Source organism: Trachurus trachurus, assembly GCF_905171665.1.
Source record: "Trachurus trachurus genome assembly, chromosome: 4".
NCBI classification, from domain to species: domain Eukaryota; kingdom Metazoa; phylum Chordata; class Actinopteri; order Carangiformes; family Carangidae; genus Trachurus; species Trachurus trachurus.
This window is the reverse complement of record NC_139898.1, coordinates 13,610,031-13,629,155: the sequence shown is the minus strand read 5'-3', so window position 1 is coordinate 13,629,155 and position 19,125 is coordinate 13,610,031. Positions and strand designations below refer to the sequence as shown.

The 19,125-nt window shown below is 45.1% G+C and overlaps 1 protein-coding gene across 1 annotated transcript; it reads right to left on the bottom strand.

The window, feature by feature from the left end:
• Positions 1 to 723: 723 nt before the first annotated feature.
• On the bottom strand, positions 724 to 17,561 carry onecut3a (one cut homeobox 3a; the record flags this gene model as incomplete). Its single annotated transcript, XM_083969673.1, has 2 exons — positions 724 to 1,016; positions 16,523 to 17,561. The coding sequence occupies 2 exons, from the start codon at positions 17,559 to 17,561 to the stop codon at positions 724 to 726; spliced, it is 1,332 nt and encodes a 443-aa protein (XP_083825799.1).
• Positions 17,562 to 19,125: the final 1,564 nt, after the last annotated feature.

Genomic DNA, 19,125 nt, shown 5'->3' with positions numbered 1-19,125 from the left:
CCGTATGATCAGGCTGAGCTGCTCTCTGAAATGGCTGGCCATCAGGGAATACCTTTGGCCGAGGAATGAAGGAGACTACAGGAGGAGGGGGGGAGGTAGAAGCAGAGAATTGGAAAGCCTTGTTGTTTTTTTCATAGGCTGCGTTGTTTTCTTTATGACGGCCTTGTGTGTGCAGGATGGGGCTTGGATAATAAGGCTATGTGCTGTTCTGTTGTCAGATTTATTGCCGTTCTTTCGCCCTTGTTGCTTCCGTGTGCCGGCGTAGAGGGGGTGTGAGAGAGAGTAAAGAGGCAGACACAAAGGAGGTGAGTTGGGAGAAGAAGAAAAAAAAACTGGAATCAGTGGTTACTTGGGTGGTGAAGCATAACTCGGATACCGTCCAACAAAAACGTCAAATCTTTGGTGTCTCTTTGTCAGATGCTGTAAAAATGATTTTCTTTCAAAAAAAGACAGATTAATGATTGTCCTCATGTGAGAAATGCAGAGTGAGCCTGACTTCACTGTTTCACCTTTTTTTTAGATTTTGTTTGTTTCAGGTGAGAGCTTGAAATTCTGACTGACAAAAAAGATGATTGCATGGCACAAAGGATTTTCAGGCAGAGGACACATTCAGACGGCCCAGGATGTAGGTAGGGTTGTTATAGACAGGTTTCACAGCCAATTTCCCATGTTGCCTGTTGTTCCAACCTGGTTCCCCGGCCCTCTGAAGGTCCTCTCCTCCTCTCAGGCCTTGGAGAAGGTGGTGGCGGATGTGCCTGGCTGCCCGGGGCTGGCACCGTGGTCATCGTGCCAGCGGTCGACGCAGCGGCGGCGAGCATTCATGAAGAAGTTGCTGACGGTGCTGAGCTCCAGTCCGAGCTGCTGGGAAATGGTGATCTGCATTTCCTTGGATGGACGCTTGTTCTCCTTGAAGATGGCGATGAGCGTGCGTCGCTGCAGGTCAGTGAAGACCAGGCGCTGTTTCTTGGGCGCCGTGTTGCGGTCCTTGTGTTGCTCCTGCTCTTTGCGCTTGCAGGCTTGGTGTGGATGGCAGCGGTGGGAGGGATGGAGATAAGAGTGGGAGGCAAAGAGGGGAAAGAGAACACAAAGCAAGGTAAATATACAAAAGTGATTATTCTCATGATTAAATAAGAAAGTTTAGATGTGGAGGGAGGTAAAATAACTAAATATATCATTATCCAACACTTAAACACAAAACTTAGTTTATACATCAGAGATGCAGCAGTGATTCTACAGCTCCATCTCTATTGCCATATTAAAGTTGATTTAAAGCTAATCCATGCCTCCTGCCCAGTGGGAATATTCCTTCCATCCTGCAGAGTGCAGACAGGGAGCCAGCCTGCGGTGAGAGAAAGATGGGGTGGGGAGGGTGAGGGGGGACTGGCTGTTGCCTGCTAGCTGGAGACACTGCTGTTTGATTCAATATTAATGCAGTTTGAGTCGCAATGGGGGACTGAGTGACTGTTGCACAAAAGTAAGCATTTTGTGTGTGTTCGGAAATGAGAGAGAGAGAGAGAAAGAAAGGAGGAAGGAAGGAGGAACCAACGCAGGGAAAGAAAAGCTTGGAGAGAAAAGAACAGAAAAGGTGGAGGAGTGAGATCAAGTGTGTGTGTGTGTGTGTGTGAGTGTGTGAGAGTGTAAGACCCAAAGAGAAGAGCTGAGAAGAGGAGGGAGGGGCGGCAAGTGAAGGAGAAAGAGAGATATTGACCGACTTTGCTGTAGGAATTGGGGGTTCTCTGTAGGGACTGAGGTCAGAATCCCCCCCAGCAGGTCTACAGTCTGCTACTTCAAACAGAGCCCACTGGAGCCCACTCTATTGAGCTCTGAGAGGGTATTTATAACCCACTCAACCCCCCCCCCTCCCTCCTCAAACCCAAACACTCAAGAGGTGCATGCACCGGCTGCTATGAGCCCCTTCCCATACACTGGGCAATTTTCAAAAGAAAACACACCGAGTGTACTCTTTTACGTTAGGGAGGGGGTCCGTGGGGGTGGTGGGGTTGTAAGCAGCGAACACAGAAATTAATAGTTAATAGAGTGTTGTATTGTGGGTAAGTGTGTTGTAACTCAAAGTATTTGTAGGAGACGAGTGGAGGGCAGCTGACAGGTTCAGGGTAAAAAGGCAAGAAACGGCACCCAGAGATGGTGTTGTAGGAGGAGGAGGAGGAGGAGGAGGTGGTGGTGGTGGTGGAAGGTTAAGGCACCACCTCTGCAGCCACATGTTCCCCTGCTGGCTGAGGATCGAATCCTGCCAGAACGGGCTGTGTGTCCCTCTCAGCCTCCCTACTGTCTCAATAAAATGAGAGCAAATTGGAGAGAGAGAGAGAGAGAGAGAGAGAGAGAGAGATGCCATCCCTGTGGGGTCTCCACCTGCTGCCGTTGGTATTGTCTGATACTTTCATAGTTGCCTTCAATAATGTCTCACTCCCACACTGTGTGTGTGTGTCTTGATTCATGTAAGGACAGAATTTCTTCTTCTTTCTCCTCTTGTGTTCTTCGTGTGTATGTGTGTGGGTGTGGGTGTGTGTGTGTTGGGGGGGGGGGGCTGTGATTATGCTGAAGTGGCTGGAGCCAAGCAGTGGCGCTGTGTGTCTAATTACAGTGGAACAGAGCCCATTGATCAGCCATTGCAGTCCAATCTGTTTACTACAGATGTCTAACCTGCACACAGGCCTATCCATCATATTCATATTCCACATCAACACTGCAGCTATATATATATATATATATATGTATATATGTATACATCACGCACACGCTAATATGCCACATACAAAATTGTACAAACGCACGCTTGTATCTATATCATCATATAGTGTGTTATACGGTGATTTATTATAATATTAAGGGTAGTCATGAGGATGAGAAGGAGGAGGAGGATGGTGATGTCATTTTATGGTTTGCTGAGACTATTCAGTGTCACAGTGAGTTAAGTCTCAGCAGGTCAGACGCTACAGGACAAGACCATTAAAGCCACAAGAATCCACATAAAGCTTTTGTGAGGAAATCGTTGGCACCGATGAGGCCCAGCGTTCCCCAGAATCCAAACTTCCCCTGCATCTGTTGTCGTCTTTTTCTTTAACGAAGTCGCTCCAAGTATAATGACATCAGAGGCACTTTTTAAACCCTCGGCATCTGTGTGTCCTGATGAACCTATAACTACAAACCAAACTAAATGTCACCCAGTAATTCCAGGGATAAATGCTGGCGGGCCGACTCATATGATAGATTTAGAGGAAAATTGATTTATCTGTCATTCATCAATATGACAGCTTCTTTGAACCCCCCTCCCCCCGCCTCATGGAGATATCTGACTTTTTCATACAGTGTTTGACAAACATTCAACTATGCATGCTTCTTAAATTACTCGGAGTTGTTCTAATCATGACACACATACATAATATATTGCTGTAGTTGGTGTTATTGTGTTTTTTTATCATCATTGGTTCTCCATGCCGAAGTGAGTGGAGATTGAATTAGATCAGGTAAATTGAAAATTAAACCACTGTTCTCCCCAGTGGTTAAAAAGCGACACTAAACTACAGGTTAATTTTCTCATTTTCTAATGAGCTGTTCCAAAGCAAAATTAAATACTCTAGTTTTTATTATCACCTTAAGTGAAACTGGCTACCAGTAAAAAAAAAAAAAAAAAAAAAATCAGAACATCTCCATCCAAGACAAAAATAGATAGCACTGTACAGTAGTTATGAGATGTGGGAATGTACAGCCTTGGTGGAGGAATAGCCATTTCCAAACGATTTCTTCAACAACAAAGCCAATCAAACATTTATCATTTACTGAACAATACCAAAATTTCACACGGGAGAAAACCCTTGTTTACAGATCACTGTTTGAAGTTTCAGGCAGTTTATGTTGGCAGACGGGAGGATGCTGGACTTATCAAAACATTTAAAGACTTGCAGTGGATCAGAGCTCCACAGTGACCACAGAAAAGTCACTGCTCAGCAGAGACACACCGTCCCCTCTGGGTTCAACTTGTGTGAAAGAGGATTCGTTTCTCAGCGGGACATTGAGCTTAAACCCTCATCAGGGCTCTGCCAGGCCTGTTTGAAGTCCAACAGGGAGCAGCAAGTACTTATTCTGTCAGGCGTTTTGCTTCATCATTGAGCATCTTTGGCAAAATGATAAACCATAATAATGATTATGAATAAATAAATAAATAAATAATAAAATACATTTACTGAATCCTCAAAATAAACATGGGCCATAAATTCCCCAAATCCAGACAGTTTCAATTTATTCTAAAATGTAAAAATACTTTTTATGACATATAATGTCTTAGTTTACAGAGTTTTTTTTTTAAATATTGGACACAGCCTTTAAAACAGCTTCTGCTGTTTTTCCTGCCAGATTAATACAGTCAATATTATTATAGATATGGATGAATTTCTATCTCAATGTCCAACTTAACTTTCCATTTATTTTCTGCAGCTTCTGGTCGACCTGGATACCTCACTTCAGTGTGACTTTTGCATCCAGATGAGTGACCTTGCACACAGGTACACACACTAACACACACACACACACACACACACACACACACACACACACACACACACACACACACACACACACACACACACACACATACAGGAGTTTGGACATTCCAAGGTATAACATGGCGTTACACCTTAAAATGTCCAGTGTTTGCATTTAATAGTCTCTCTTGTTATTATGTTAATTTTATTTACTTTCTTTAAACTAGAAAATATTCTCCCTTTCATGAACAGTCTCACTGTCACTGTGCATTTCAGACGGTAAAATCCACATGGGTCTCTCTGGCTACAGAAAGGGGGATCTTCTGAAATCTATGAATGGATTTGTTTTAAGAAGTCAAGAAATCTGTGGAGGAAATGCTTGGGAAACGAACTGCTGGTCAAGATTAAGTGGCATTTTTAGGACTTTATTCTCTTTTAACCGCCGTGGAAATTAAGAGAGAGAAAAATAGATGTATAAATGTAATATTTAAGCACATAAAAGTGAGTCTGGGAGGAGTGTTTCTCCTCCTAGGCTCCTCGACGAGCTCAGAGGGTCCCAGGCAGTTTCTCTTGTCCACATCTTTATGCCGGCGAGTCACGTCCTGCCACCTCATCGACCGCTTGCTTTGTGCCGTTTCGATCGGCAGGTGTCGCTCTCGCCGTGGCCCGGCTGCACGGGGCGCCGTAGTGCGCTGCCTTTGCTACAGGCGCTGGATTTAGTAATCAATATCGATCGATCGGTGAGGAAGGGGGCCCTGATTACTGAACCAAGCTCAGCGTAGAAAAGAAAAAAAAATCGATCATTGCAGCTTTTAGAGCTACAGTAGGCACCGAGCAGAGAGACGGACATAAACTCATGCACAAAGAGCAGCCCCGACCAGAGCAGAGATCCCGGTTTGGAGCGGAGTGTTGTGTGAGGTGTGCACCCCGCTGCTGCACGGCCAGAGAGAGATGTGATTTCTATAACCCGCTATATGGAGCCGTGAACAGGAGCTGACCTACTTTGAATGGATCCCTCAGGCTCCTCACACACATACAAAGACTGGCCAACAAAGACATATTCATCTGTGGCTTTACTGCTTTAGTTAACATACATCTTAATCTGCTGCATTATTATCCTGATATTACTGTGATATTACACCCCACGATGAATATAATCTACAGCATTGATACTTGTGCTCCTGGACTTCTTGTCTCATATCAAATTCCTTTAATGAGTAATGTTTTCCCTTCTCTTTCTATCAACCTGTGCTTTTCTGCTGGGATGAAAACAGTAGAACTTGGGCCTATTTCTTTTCCACTGATGACATTAATATTCTTTGCTTCACGACAAACCAAGCGAGGTTAAGAGAAAGGCCCTGGGTGTTCAATATCGATCGATAGATTCGTGAATAATTCGTGTGTGAAATTCAGTTCGTCCAATTAATTATGCCTCGGAGAGAGAGAGGAGAGGAGAGGAGGGGGGGGGGGGGGGGGGGGATTCTGGAGAGGAGATTCATGGATGGGGATGGAGAACACCAGCAGCAAGGCAGGGAGGATGTGATGTGATGATCCAGCTTTCTCTGCGGATTTCAAATCAGAGAAAAGCTGAAGAGGAAACGATCATCACCTGATTCACCTGCGCGGACTCTATAGGATCCAGCCTGTCTTGGGGTGTGTGTGTGTGTGTGTGTGTGTGTGTGTGTGTGTGTGTGTGTGTGTGTGTGTGTGTGTGTGTGTGTGTGTGTGTGTGTGTGTGTGTGTGTGTGTGTGTGTGTGTGTTGGGGAAGGTGTGTGTGGGGGGTAACTCCTCTGTCCCCACAGATGCGAGTCCATCTTGAGCATTAATCATTTATTGATCACCGCTGCCCTTCCTGCTCATAATGAGAAAGTCAAACCGCCTAATATTGTGCCTATGAAACCATCATTACACATCTGCATCTGTGATTTTTTCCCCCTCACTTTCTCTCTATCTCTCTCTCTCTCTCTCTCTCTCGACTGCTCTTCGTTTTTCAAAGAGTCTCCCCCGCGGTGTGAAATCCAATCATGAGGCACTGTTTGTGATCCCTGTAACGCAAGACGAGGTGAAAGTCTGTTGATTTAATTAATTTACCAATAAACATGTTTACCGGTTACGGTTCGGCGCGTTACACACACACACACACACACACACACACACACACACACACACACACACACACACACACACACACACACAGTCCTGTCCAGTCCAGTCCTCACTAATAATCTATACAGTGTGCTTGTAGTTGCTCTCTTCTCCATATTGTAAGAAGCATGATTGGCCAATTTGATGTTTAAGCTTCAGGTCTATTTATTAAGTAACGTCCATGCTGTTATGGGCTGTTGCCCTAAAGATTGATGGCAGCGCGTGCGTCGGCACGGCCCCCTCTCCCTGTTCACCGTGGCATTTATTCCATTCAGGCTGCAGGGCAGTGCCAACTCTCTCTCTCCCCCCTCTCTACCTCTCTACCTCTCTCTCTTTCTCCCTCGCCAGGCCAAAACACTTCCAGCTCAATACTCCTTAATGTAATGAGTGAGAATTGGTGTTAATATACTGATAAAGCGACACAATTTGTTTGTTTGCCTTCTCCAGCGACTCAGCTGCGAGGCATTTCTTCTTCAGCACTTCAATAACACTCAACCTGAACCCAGTTACTCCTTCGCCCACACGGCACCTCGGTCCTCCAACACTCTGGCTGCAACATTTTACTCCAGCTGCATGTGCTCTTTTTTTTCTTATTTAAAAAAAAAATATATTTTTAAATTTGCTGCATCATCTACATCACAGTTGTGCATGCACAGGAATTTATATTTTTGCATTTTGAAATAAGTGTGTCAGTTAACACGTCCTATTGTGTGCGCTGCGTCAGATTACGTAAAATACGGACCTGAGAAATATGATTCATATGATTTTATTTAGCTCTGTTTTCTGTTTTCACCGCCACCTGTTATTAGCAACCAGTATTAAAGAAAAAAAAAACTCAATAACCAGTAAATGCTGCTGTGTGTGATGATCACGCGCCTTATGAGGTTTTAGATAATTAAATGCACTCAGCCATTTAAGCGCATGATTGAGAGAAACGTATCACTGAATTGTAACCCGCAGTATTATTATTATTATTCGTTCTTTTGCCTGTTTAATAGCAGCCTTGGTCTGCATGTGCTATTTACTTGTATGAGTGGGTCCATTGTTAGTGTGATACTCTTACCCACCATTATCATTGATTTTATTTATAATTGCTTTGACCAGTTATGCGTGATAGAGGTAATGATTATGATGCTTTATTTTGAAGAGACAGGCAGGCAGGCCCATGCTCTCATTTCCCACAACAACAGGTGTGGGACCGCTGTGTGTATGTGTGTGACTGCGTGTGTGTGTGTGTGACTGCGTGAGTGTGTGTGCGCGCGCGCTTCTGTAATGTATGAATTTATTAGGAGATTCATTTTGCCTGCTTTGATAAATTAAGACTGAATTGTGGCTCATATTTGGCGAGTATGGCCAGAATCTCAGTTCACTGTTTAAAAATGAATATCACCAGTTAATAAGCCCACGTGTAGGGGGGACAAATCAAGAAATTAACTACTTTTAAAAATTCGCATCATAAACCTTTTAAAATAATTTATATCATGTATTTAAAATAATAGATTCACTTTTAAACAAATAGCATTTTGGGTTTGGTGGAAGAGCGGTGGGTGAAGAGGCTTTTTGACCGGTCAATAGACTCGCATGTCTGGGCTTCCTGCGGATCTGAGACCGGTGCCAGGACCCAAACTCCCTCTAAATTCCTTTTTAATTTACTGAAGAGAGTTCACACACATTTTAAAGCTGCGTAAATTGGTCCGATGCGCATTGATGGCGAAAAACAAAGAGAAAGAAAGGCTGAAGTGCCTGAAAAAACAAATCTAAGAATGTAAACCTATATGCATTTATATATTTAAAGAATATGTTTTGGGTTTTATTATTTTTTTTAATTATCAACTTTTTAAATCTCGCGGGATTAGCCGGGTACACCGAGGTCAGTCAGGTCAACTGCCCTCCTCCTTGTTTAGATTGAGGCGCACAGATTTCGAAAAGTTACAAGGCAGGAGATGTATGTTCATTCTCTCAAAGTGTTGAGCTGACACCTCTGCTGCTACTCCTGATTTCTCGCTAGAGAATCAGCCAACTGATCTGCAGTCAGGCGATACTGTTGACTCTGCGAGGAGACACACAGACAGACAGACAGCTTTTTAATATGCAGGAATTTTGGAGATTCAATCCAATACAGTTCTAACACTCAATCATGTGGAGAGAGTCAACTCAAATATTTCTAACCCGGCGCTTATTGCACCGAGCTAACTGCATTTATATGGTCGATTTTCTCCAATGCAAAACGCAGCATATTCGATTGAAATAAATAAAGTGTCGTGTTTTTATTATTCTGTTGCAAATTGCACGGGTTCTTTAATTTAAATAGTTTATAGTCACTAGTTAGCGTTTACTCGAAACTCCATTTGAGCCTTTTTTTGCAAGTCAGATTGTTGTTTTTTGTTTTTTTGTCTGATTCCTATTATTGATTATTTATTTATTTATTTATTTATTTATTTATGGGACGTCTTGAATTATCTTTTCGATTAATTAAATTATTTAAGAAGATAATATATAATTAAGAATAAAGCCTACTTCACCAGTTATCTTACTGTAATGATACTAGCATAATAGTGATGATGATGATAATAATAATAATAATAATCTTTTTTCTTCTTTTTTTTTTACTTGAAACTCTGGGAAAATGTTGTAATTAACTCTCTCTCTCTCTCACACACACACACACACACACACACACACACACACACACACACACACACACACACACACACACACACACACACACACAGGTTGCCGCCGTGTTTTTCAGAAATCCTGACTAAATGACTGCAGAAACAATAAGTCAGCATTTTCGGCTCCAAATAAATAGGTTAATAATTTTAGAATAACCCACAGCCAGTTCGTTAGATTTAATAACGTGTAATACAAAGGCTGTATGGGCTGACATCGATTCATTCATCAATTGATTTCACAGTCGTTTTGTTCCTTTGTTGATCTGTGAGGGGTTGGCCAACCGGAGTTTCGGGTTGCATCTGTGGGTACGATAATCTGTGTGTGTGTGTGTGTGTGTGTGTGTGTGTGTGTGTGTGTGTGTGTGTGTGTGTGTGTGTGTGTGTGTGTGTGTGTGTGTGTGTGTGTGTGTGTGTGTGTGTGTGTGTTTTGTTGTGATCGACCCTGTAAAAAAGACTTAGGTACAGAGGCTCCATACAAACCATCTGCAGACTCTCGTTTCTAAAATCCCCGGCGTGAGACTCGATCTGTCACCAGCACAATCTCAACGTTTCTGTGTTTTCTCCCACAGTGTCATTTTTACACGTTTAAGCAAATACTTTACACTTTACGCACTACGATGTAACAACGTCAAATTCCTACAACACCTAATCCTTTAGTTATTCTTTATTCAAGAAGTGCCTTTAAAAAAAAAGTAATATGGAAAATATATAGGCGTTTTCTTTTTTCCTGCAATGGCGTATTTCTTCTTATTGCCCCCAAATATGGCCGCTTCTTTTTACCAACACGTGCATCAGCGTAAGAAATAAATAGAAATAAACTGAATTATTTTGTCTCCATCTGAGAAATATTGGATGTTAACATGTATTATGAGATGAACTAAGTCCCTGCTGTTACAGAAACCTCTCCGCGGCCTCTTTTCTCTTTAATCGTGTGGACAGCGTCCTTGTGTTTTTAGCCTACGCATTAAACAAGCCATTATCGGGCCTTTAATAAGCGATGGCCTGTCAGGACGTCAGATAAGCGGCCAGTGTGTGTGTGGACACAGCGCTGTATCACTGCTGCTGCCTCGGCCCCGATGGACACAGACTTGGAACCGCTCTCCAACCCCCAATCCGAAAGAAAAAAAAAGTAATCCGTTACTTATCCGTGGGAGAAGGAATACCTGCATCACAAGGTCTATCTGGGTGCTGACATATCAGTTGTTCAAATTATGAGGAGAGGAAAAGATGTTGCCAAATTAATTGTTGAATTTGCTATTTGTACTCATCATCTGTGGGAAGCCAGTGGCTCCCTGCAGTGGTGTGGCACGGAGCAGACCCAGTTTTTTGGGGGCATCCCGTCGTTACATAACAGCGGGCTGAGCTCTACTGACACAGCGCTGATGTGGCTCTGGTCAACATTTTAATTGCACAACAGTCTGCTCTTTGGAACCGTCACTTGCTCTGGCTCTTATGTAAACCACCAGACACTGTGGCGGGTCAAAAGCCACAGTTTGATTTGTCTTCTCATCAGCCATCTATCCTAACAAACAAACAGAGAGAGAGAGAGAGACCCAAGCAGCGTTCACCCAAATCTCAGCTCCCCCTGTTTGTGCAGCCATTTGACTCCAGAGCGCAACGACGAATAATCAGATTTTAATTATGATTATCTTAAGGGTTTTGGGCCCTTTGTAATTTTTTTTTGCCTAGAAAGAGGGGGTGGTTGGTGCACGCGGTGCCATTAACCCTTTGATGCTAGCCGCGTGCATTCAGTCGACTCTGCCAGCAATTTGATTTAAAGGTCATTCTCTCCTATCGATCCGGTTTGGCGAGGGGGCGACGGAGTAGCGTAGGAATTGATCATCTAAAATAGAAGAGACGGTATTCGAGACTGTACAGAGTCCAGACCTCTACTGCATTTCTAATTGCTATAAGCGCCCTCCCCAATACCCCCCTCCCTCCCCACCCCGTGTGAATTAGAACAAGGTGTGTGTGTGTGTGTGTGAGAGAGAGGATGTGGAGGACAGGACAGTGCAGCCTCCTGCCTCAGCCAGTCGGACTAATCTGATTTCTATTAAAATTACATTATTTTGAATAATAAGGTCGACTTGGTCAGAGCAGTTGTGTGCAGGATGGAGCCGTGTGGGTGGGACGTATAATGAGCGAGAGGGGGGTTAAACGACTGTGAACTTTAAGTCGTCTCATGCTGCTAATCCTGCTCCATCACAGAAATAGAGAGGCGCTGCTAAAGCTCCCAGATTGTTTCTAAAAGTCAGCATTTGACTGTGTTTGACCAGGGCACGCGGCGAGGTGTTGCAACAAGGCCAGCGTGAGTGCAGAGCGCGCGCTCATTAGTCATTCTGCTGTGTGTTATGAAGGGTGAGCTGTTAATGGGAGAAATGGTGTTGCATGGTGGAGATGGAGGGGGTTGCATGGCTGCATGGCGCAGCTCCAGAGATGGAAAGGAGAGGCCGGGGAATGGAAATCGATATAGATTCAGGGCTCGCCAGATCGGCCTTAACAATGTGGCGCAGACGCACTCTACATCCCGATCACATACACACAGGAGAGAAGAAACGGGGAGGCGACACGTATGCAGGCTGTATATGCTGCTATGATATTGTCCTATGCAGGCATGCAGGATGAGAAGCTTCGAGTGCGTTTCTACACAGCAAAATGGATCTTATTACAGGGTGTATGAATATTAATGTCAGCCCACAACATGAAGATTTATGCTAATTTAAAGTTGCATTAATTGAGTTTACCCTTCCACCACATACATCCTGCCTCTCCACGCAGGGCTGTAGATAACGATGCAAGGCGCGAGATGTCATTGCATCTGGTATGAGCTATGCTGAACCCGGGATTTAAGCAAAATAGCCTCGAGGTATAACCTCAAGAAAATGACTGTTGCTCTCCCACCAGAGGATTTCAAAGGCGATGCTTGTACATGCGTGTGTCAGTACTTACAGCACACGTTGCTGTGCTTAACGAACAACGAGGCTCTGAAACCGCAGCTGCACTGTTTACTCCCCCTATCTTCCCCTCACACATCAATTATTAAAGTACCAATCGATCATTTCGCAGGCTAACATCAAGCCATCTCTTCAAGAAAAAAAATCCTGTTTTAGATTATCCCGCATCAATCACATCTTAATGCCCTATCCAATTAAACCCATTATCCTGGCTCAAATGACCAAAAAAGAGCATCACTACTGACTGTTGTTGCTGCTTTAGGATATTTTGTTGTGAGCATCCCAAAAATAAGGACGACCTCGGCTTGTATTTCAGCAGCCCCCCAAAAAACTAGCAAAACCCAAACAAGCCAGGGAGCTGGAGATGTGATTTAAATGGAAACCCCCGGCTGGCTTCGTGCTGGACTGGAAAGCAGGATGCAGGAGGGGTGTGATTGACGCGATTGTGGATTGTAATATTGATCGATGGGTGGAAGCTGTTGGATGAAATAATGGTGTTTAGGGCCTACAAGAATGCTATTAACTATGTATTGGGTAAAACTCCGGTTTACCACCTTGAACTGTCCTCAGAACAAGAGACGAGATCCTGCGGTTCAGAGTGGACGGACGGATGTTTCAGCACCATGGACAGTGCCCTCAAACTGACCCGCTGAATAAAAACCAGACGCTTCCTCACACTAATGCTGTGCAGAGGGAAATAAAAAGCTGTTATTAACTCCTGGTAAAAACCTACAGCTAAACAAATCCATTTTATTTGCAGTAAAGCATTCTGTCTTCTAAATTATGCTACTTTTACTAGATTGAGGCAACCAAGTACGATCAAACCTCTCGTTTAATCATTAATCATTACCCTCAGCCTGAAAATAAATTACCTATAAGATAGGCAACCGGTCAACTCAAACAAAAATATAATTAGGCCACCTATGAAAATGAAGGTAAAAGGGCGCAGCGTGACGGTGATGGGGGTTGGTGGATGGGGTGGGGTGTGCCGAGGGGGGTATAGCTGCAGGATTAGGCCTGTGTAAACTGCGTGTAGTCCATTGAAACATGAATAGAGGCCTCCCACCCTCATTCCCTACAATGTTTTTCCTCCGTGTCCTGTGGGTCTTGACCTACGCACCCTGGCACGTGCTCCGGCCATTCAAATGGTAATGCACCAACTGCGCTTTTTTTTTTTTTTTTTTTTTTTTTTTTCATACCATGGCACCTCATCACTGTCAAGACAAGAGAAGACATATCTAGACATGTGAAAGGCTTTCTGCTTCCACCCTGCGTTAAGCTTCATGCCCACGAGAGAGACAGTATACACACGCGCCATTTCTGGGGTATAGTTTTAGTTTATATAATAGAATGTTTTCTGCAGCATCTGTCCAGAAAAAAAGCGTGAATATCACTTGAATAACCCCAAATAGCAATAAGTCAGAGTGCATAGAACATGGTTACAGCAAAGGGAGTGCTCTTTCTTTCTGTCTGTCTTTCTGCCTGTCTGTCTGTCTCTCTGCCTGTCCTTTCCACAACAGCTGTCCTCTTTCCCCTCTTTTCCGGCTCCCGTCTCCCCCTCTCTGCTCCAGGGGAGAGAGGCCAATGGGAGAGAGTGCTGAGGCGGGATAATTGATAGATGCACTGGCTATCCTTATCGATCAGGGCTGTATTGACCCAACCAAATACATTGAGATGGAGTGTGGAATTCAACACAGATGCAAAGACGAATTGTTTTCATCGTTAATGCGATCTTTAAATGCCTCCCAAACCTCACTTTGCCCGCGTCTTTCTTACTTGTGCAGCTTTACAATGAAGCTGCCTTTTTTATTCAATACTATAGTCGACTGATAGATGTGCTTTAAGACTCTCTGGATATGCATAAAAAGCCTGACTGCTCGCCTGGCCTTGGTGTTATGGTCCTGCATATGAAGAAAACAATAGGTGGGAAAGGATGTGGGTCTTTGCCCTTCGTTGCACTGGGAGATGTTAAGCGTGAAGGACACACATTCCCCCCCAAACAGGCCTGTCTCTGCTCTGTTTTTCGTTTCAGGAGTGGATTGTCCTGTGTGTGTGCGTGTGTGTGCGCGCGCGTGTGTGTGTGCAGACACTGGCATTTTCACATTAGCTAAGCAGGGCAGCTGCATTGATTTGTGTGACTGTGATGAATTTGGAATAGTAATTTGAATTTATTGATTGATGTGGCCGAGCGAGTATGGCCCAGCCTCACTTTCAGCCCCCCCAGCCCCCCCCCAAACTCCCACTCTCAGCCCACATGCGAATCCAGGATAATGGTGATTTTAAAATGCAATAAGTAAAATGTTGCTCCGTGCATTTACATACATGTCATTTGTCATTTAGCCAAACTGGAATTTCCCCTCAAACCTACCGAGACAGCAGGTTCATACACAAAAGACAAAATCTGCTCTTCAACTAGAAAAATTAATTCGGGGGTTATGATGAAATGTACTTTCACACAATCATTTATAAAACCATCTGTCTGCACCCCCTGTATTTCCATTCCACAGCCACAGAGAAGAAAAGATTACGCACGTACACACAGCTCACACATATAGGCTGTCCTGGGCCTGACCACATGAAAACATGCAGTAGGTGTGCACTGCACAGGACTGTGCCACTCCACCACGTCAGTTGAATTGGGGGGTTTTATCCTGATGCCGAGTGTGGAAGATATAAAACCCCACAGCCCAATTAGCTTTAACAGCAGTGGCACTTAAAGAGACAATTGTGGAGTGTTTAAATCTTTATTTACCAGAACCCCACTAAATGCGCAAAGGAACAATTTACATGCCATTAAGTGCTTTTCAATAGGGCATTGACTGGAACTAAAATATGCCACTATATCTGCTTAATTGAACTGTGCGCTGAAATACGACACAGAAGAGCTGATTGACGTTTGGAAGCGCAGCACGTCTAAACAGGGCCTTTAAACAAACATCAATGAGAGGGGACCTCTCACTCTCATCTGTTGTAACCCCACTGCGACGTCTCGCGCTTTCATTTACGTTCTGTTAAGCAGGTTGTAAGTGTTAAAGGATTTAAAAGGGGGAGGGGGTGTGGGCTCAAACCACAGCGGTAAGTGGTTGAATCTTTTAGCAATAAAAACCAAAAGGATGGATCAGGAAGATTCACAAAGCTAAAACGGAGGGAAGGAAAGTCTGTGACACACTTTGCCTCTTGCTGAACAGAAGGAATGTCCAGCCCCCAACCCAAATGACCCCCAAACACACACACACACACACACACACACACACACACACACACACACACACACACACACACACACACACACACACACACACACACACACACACACACGCAGTGATGTCCAAAGTCTGACACCTCTCAGACTTTTGGACCCCACTTGTATAAGAGTGGGGTCCAAAAGGAACCACACTAAATGCCGTTTGGATATCTAGACTGGCTTTGGAGACGAGATATCCCAGAGTGCACAGGAGACAACTGAGGCCAGACAAAGACGCATCTGTTTGTGTCTCTGTCTTTCTGATCCAAATCGATCATTTATTAGTACGCTACTCTGAAAGGGGACCCCTGGACCTGAAATATTGATCCATAGGAGGTCATGCTCTTCCGACTCTTTGGCCAGGCCTCAGACGATCCTCGTTTGCCACGACGCGCTTTTTTGACAGGGCAAGTGCCAAAGCATTACAATAGGTTTTGCCTGATACAGAATAAAATTGTGTATTTGAGCGGGCGCTGTCTCAAAGTGTAAACGTGTTTTACTTTTGGGGTAACAGCGCTGCAAGATGCTGTGATTTTTGGTCACATCCTGCTTTAATTTCCTTTGTTTGGTCTGTGTCTCTCTGTGTTTTGTTTTTGTGTGAGAGTGAGAGAGAGGATGAGGGTGAGCCAGAGGGAGAGGAGTGTGTGTGTTCATGCTGTATCCGTGCGTAAAAGTGCTCTGCTACCTGCGTAAAAACAGTCATACGAGCTGTGCAGTCTGCGTTTGCACCAGCTCTGCTTTTAAGAGAAGCCACCGCTCTTTTGTTTATCACACCTCCAGTGTTGCACGGCGTGTGTTTATACTATCATGGATCGTAGCATCAATCAAAATATAGATTTCCCCCCAACATTTAACACCCCAACTGTCATGATGAAGTTTTACTCGATACAATCGACTAATAACTTCTAGTAATGTCTGTTTGAGCAGGTATTGACAGTCTCGCCACATTGACTTCTAATTGATCCCTCCACATCACTCAGGTTGGGAGCTGTCTCCTCACTCACCTGCAAGCCTGAGCGCTGACATCCGCTGGAACTCGGGCTCCTGGAGCCACTTCCACATCCTCCTGAACGTCTCCCGGCCAGACTTGAGTTTACTCCACGGTTTAGGATTCCGCAGTAGGTCAGACAGGGTTCCCTGGGACCGGCACAAGATCCTCTGAGCAAAGATGGCCTGTGGGATGCTGTAGCGCTTGAGCTCCGCCGTTATTCGCTGTGCCACCTCCTTGGTGTTTATCTCCTCCACCTGCCCCGACCCACCTCCCTGCCCGCCTCCCACCACCGTCTGCCTGTCCCGGTCTGACAGCATGGACCCGTTTGCCTGAGAGTGCGGATGACTGTGATGGTGCATGCCGTTCAACGATGTCATGAGCCCGGCCCCGTGGCCCCCGAGACCCCGGGCCAGGTGATCCTCGCCTCGGGACAGCATGGCTGCGTGGGACTCGAAGCCCCCCGAGGAGAGCATCTTGTCGTTGGAGAGGTGAGCTCCGGGACCGTAGGCGCTGAGAGTCTGCTGGGAGCTGTGCAAAGTCCCAAGGCCGTTAGACAGAGGGGACAGAGGCTGCCCCATGCCGGACATGTCTTTGGGGTAGTGGCCGTAGAGGTTACCCATGGAGGCGAGGCTGCGGTCGTCCCTCATCAGGGTGAAGCTGCCGCTGACATTCCCGGCCGCGAGTCGCTGATGCGCCGGATGATGGTGAGCGTGAGGGTGTGGGTGGTGAAATTTCTCCGACACGGTGGATATGGGGGGCAGGTGTTGCAGCGGCGTCAGCGTGGTGTAGGTGCTGCTCAGGCTCATCCCGGAGTCGCACGACATGGTCATAGCGGGATGCAGGGGGCCAGACAGAGCGTGGTCTGTGCGGTAGTCCCCCGCTCCCTCCAGTATGGAGGCCATGCTGGACACCATGGCTGACCGCCCGTGCGACACCAAGTTCCGATGCGACGCCGACGACTGGCGCGCGTGCGGGGAGTTCATTAAGTCGCTCGTTTGGTGGGAGTGAGACACACCGTGCAGATTTCCAATGTTTTCCATTGTAAGCTCCATTGTTGGAAGGATCTTTATTTCCACCCCTCTCGCCACTCTCGCTCTCTCCCTCGCTTCTCTCCCCCTCTCTCTCTCTCACTGTCGCTCTATCTCACACTCCTTTCCAATAAATTTTGAACGATTTCAAAGCCGAGCCATTGATTGTAGTTGCCTCTCTGCAGTCAATCCAGCATGGTTTTAAAAGATCGGGTCCCGGCCGCCACACAAACTGCCAACCGAAAAAACCTCTGCTCAGTGCGTGAAGGTGTCTGCGCCTGCCTGGGTTTCCTCCGCTGTAGAGCACCTTCCACTATACCCAAAGCTCTGCTCCGCTCTCTGTGTGTATATTGACGTGCCCGCGCTCATGTCAGGATGAGACCGAGCCTGTGCGCATGTGCGCGCCCCCGAGGTGTATCCTCGCACTCGCGCATTCTGTCTAGGGCCAATCTGACGTCACTGGCCCCTATGTCATGGGGTTGTTCGTGTCGCAAACTGAACCTCGGATTCCTGAAAAAAGATTGCATTAGACACTTGTGAAGATAAACCACACAGATGCAATCCTCTGCAGCGTGTGCAACGTTTACACTCAGATGGATAAGAAGACCTCACTCCTTGTTTTCTCTGATAAAAGCTTTTGACACGGCGCCAGCAACGCATGTGATGTCTGTGTTGAAAGTTAAATATTAATTGACATGTATCACATCAGGCCACGAGCGTAATTAGAAAACCACAACTGATCTTGAAGGGGAGGTCATAACTCACAGCCTCCGCTTTTTATTGTTTTCGATCCTTATACACGGGCAAAATTGAAGATGCATAAGTACTGAATTTGAAGATATCCATTTCTTTAGATGTTGTTTAAAACATGACGCTCCACCGCGTGGATGACCTTTGACACTTCTTACCAGTATACCAGTGAAATTATATCTGCGTCTATCTTTTCAAATTTCTGAAAAGTAAACCAGACAAATGTCTTTGTCTTGCATTAAGCCTTTTTCCTATCACTGATTTTTTTTTTTTTTTTTTTCAATCTTCAAAAAATATTAGGCTTCTGAATAAATCCCCTGATTTCATCTCATTATCGCTTCTAAGGGCTTCGACCCTCCATTCACGACTTGGACTCCGGCTGAGAAAATCAAACTCTCACACACATCAACTCTCACATAGTTAATACTTCATGCCTTCCAAACTTCGGCATGAAACTTGCTGCTCGCTGACGTCAATCCTGGTCAGCAATCCATCACTGTCAGAGTATGTATGGATCAGGAGATGCATCGATAGGTCGGTACCTATAGCAGCACGATGAGTCGGAGGGACTGGATTTTGTGAAAGGGGTAAACAACAACAATAATAATAATTTTACTAATAATAAGTTGCGTTTGTTTGGTGGAAATTGAGGGATGTGTGAAGCGTCATTGAAGTTGTCAGAATAGACTTCAGTCTCCTGTTAATACCGAGTTAAGGCCTGTTATTTGAATGCCAGATACAACTTTTTACAGGGTGGACACAATGTTAAGAATTCATGAATATAATGTGGAGCAGCACCAATACTCCAACATCTTTTTTAACAGATAAGACTGTGGGT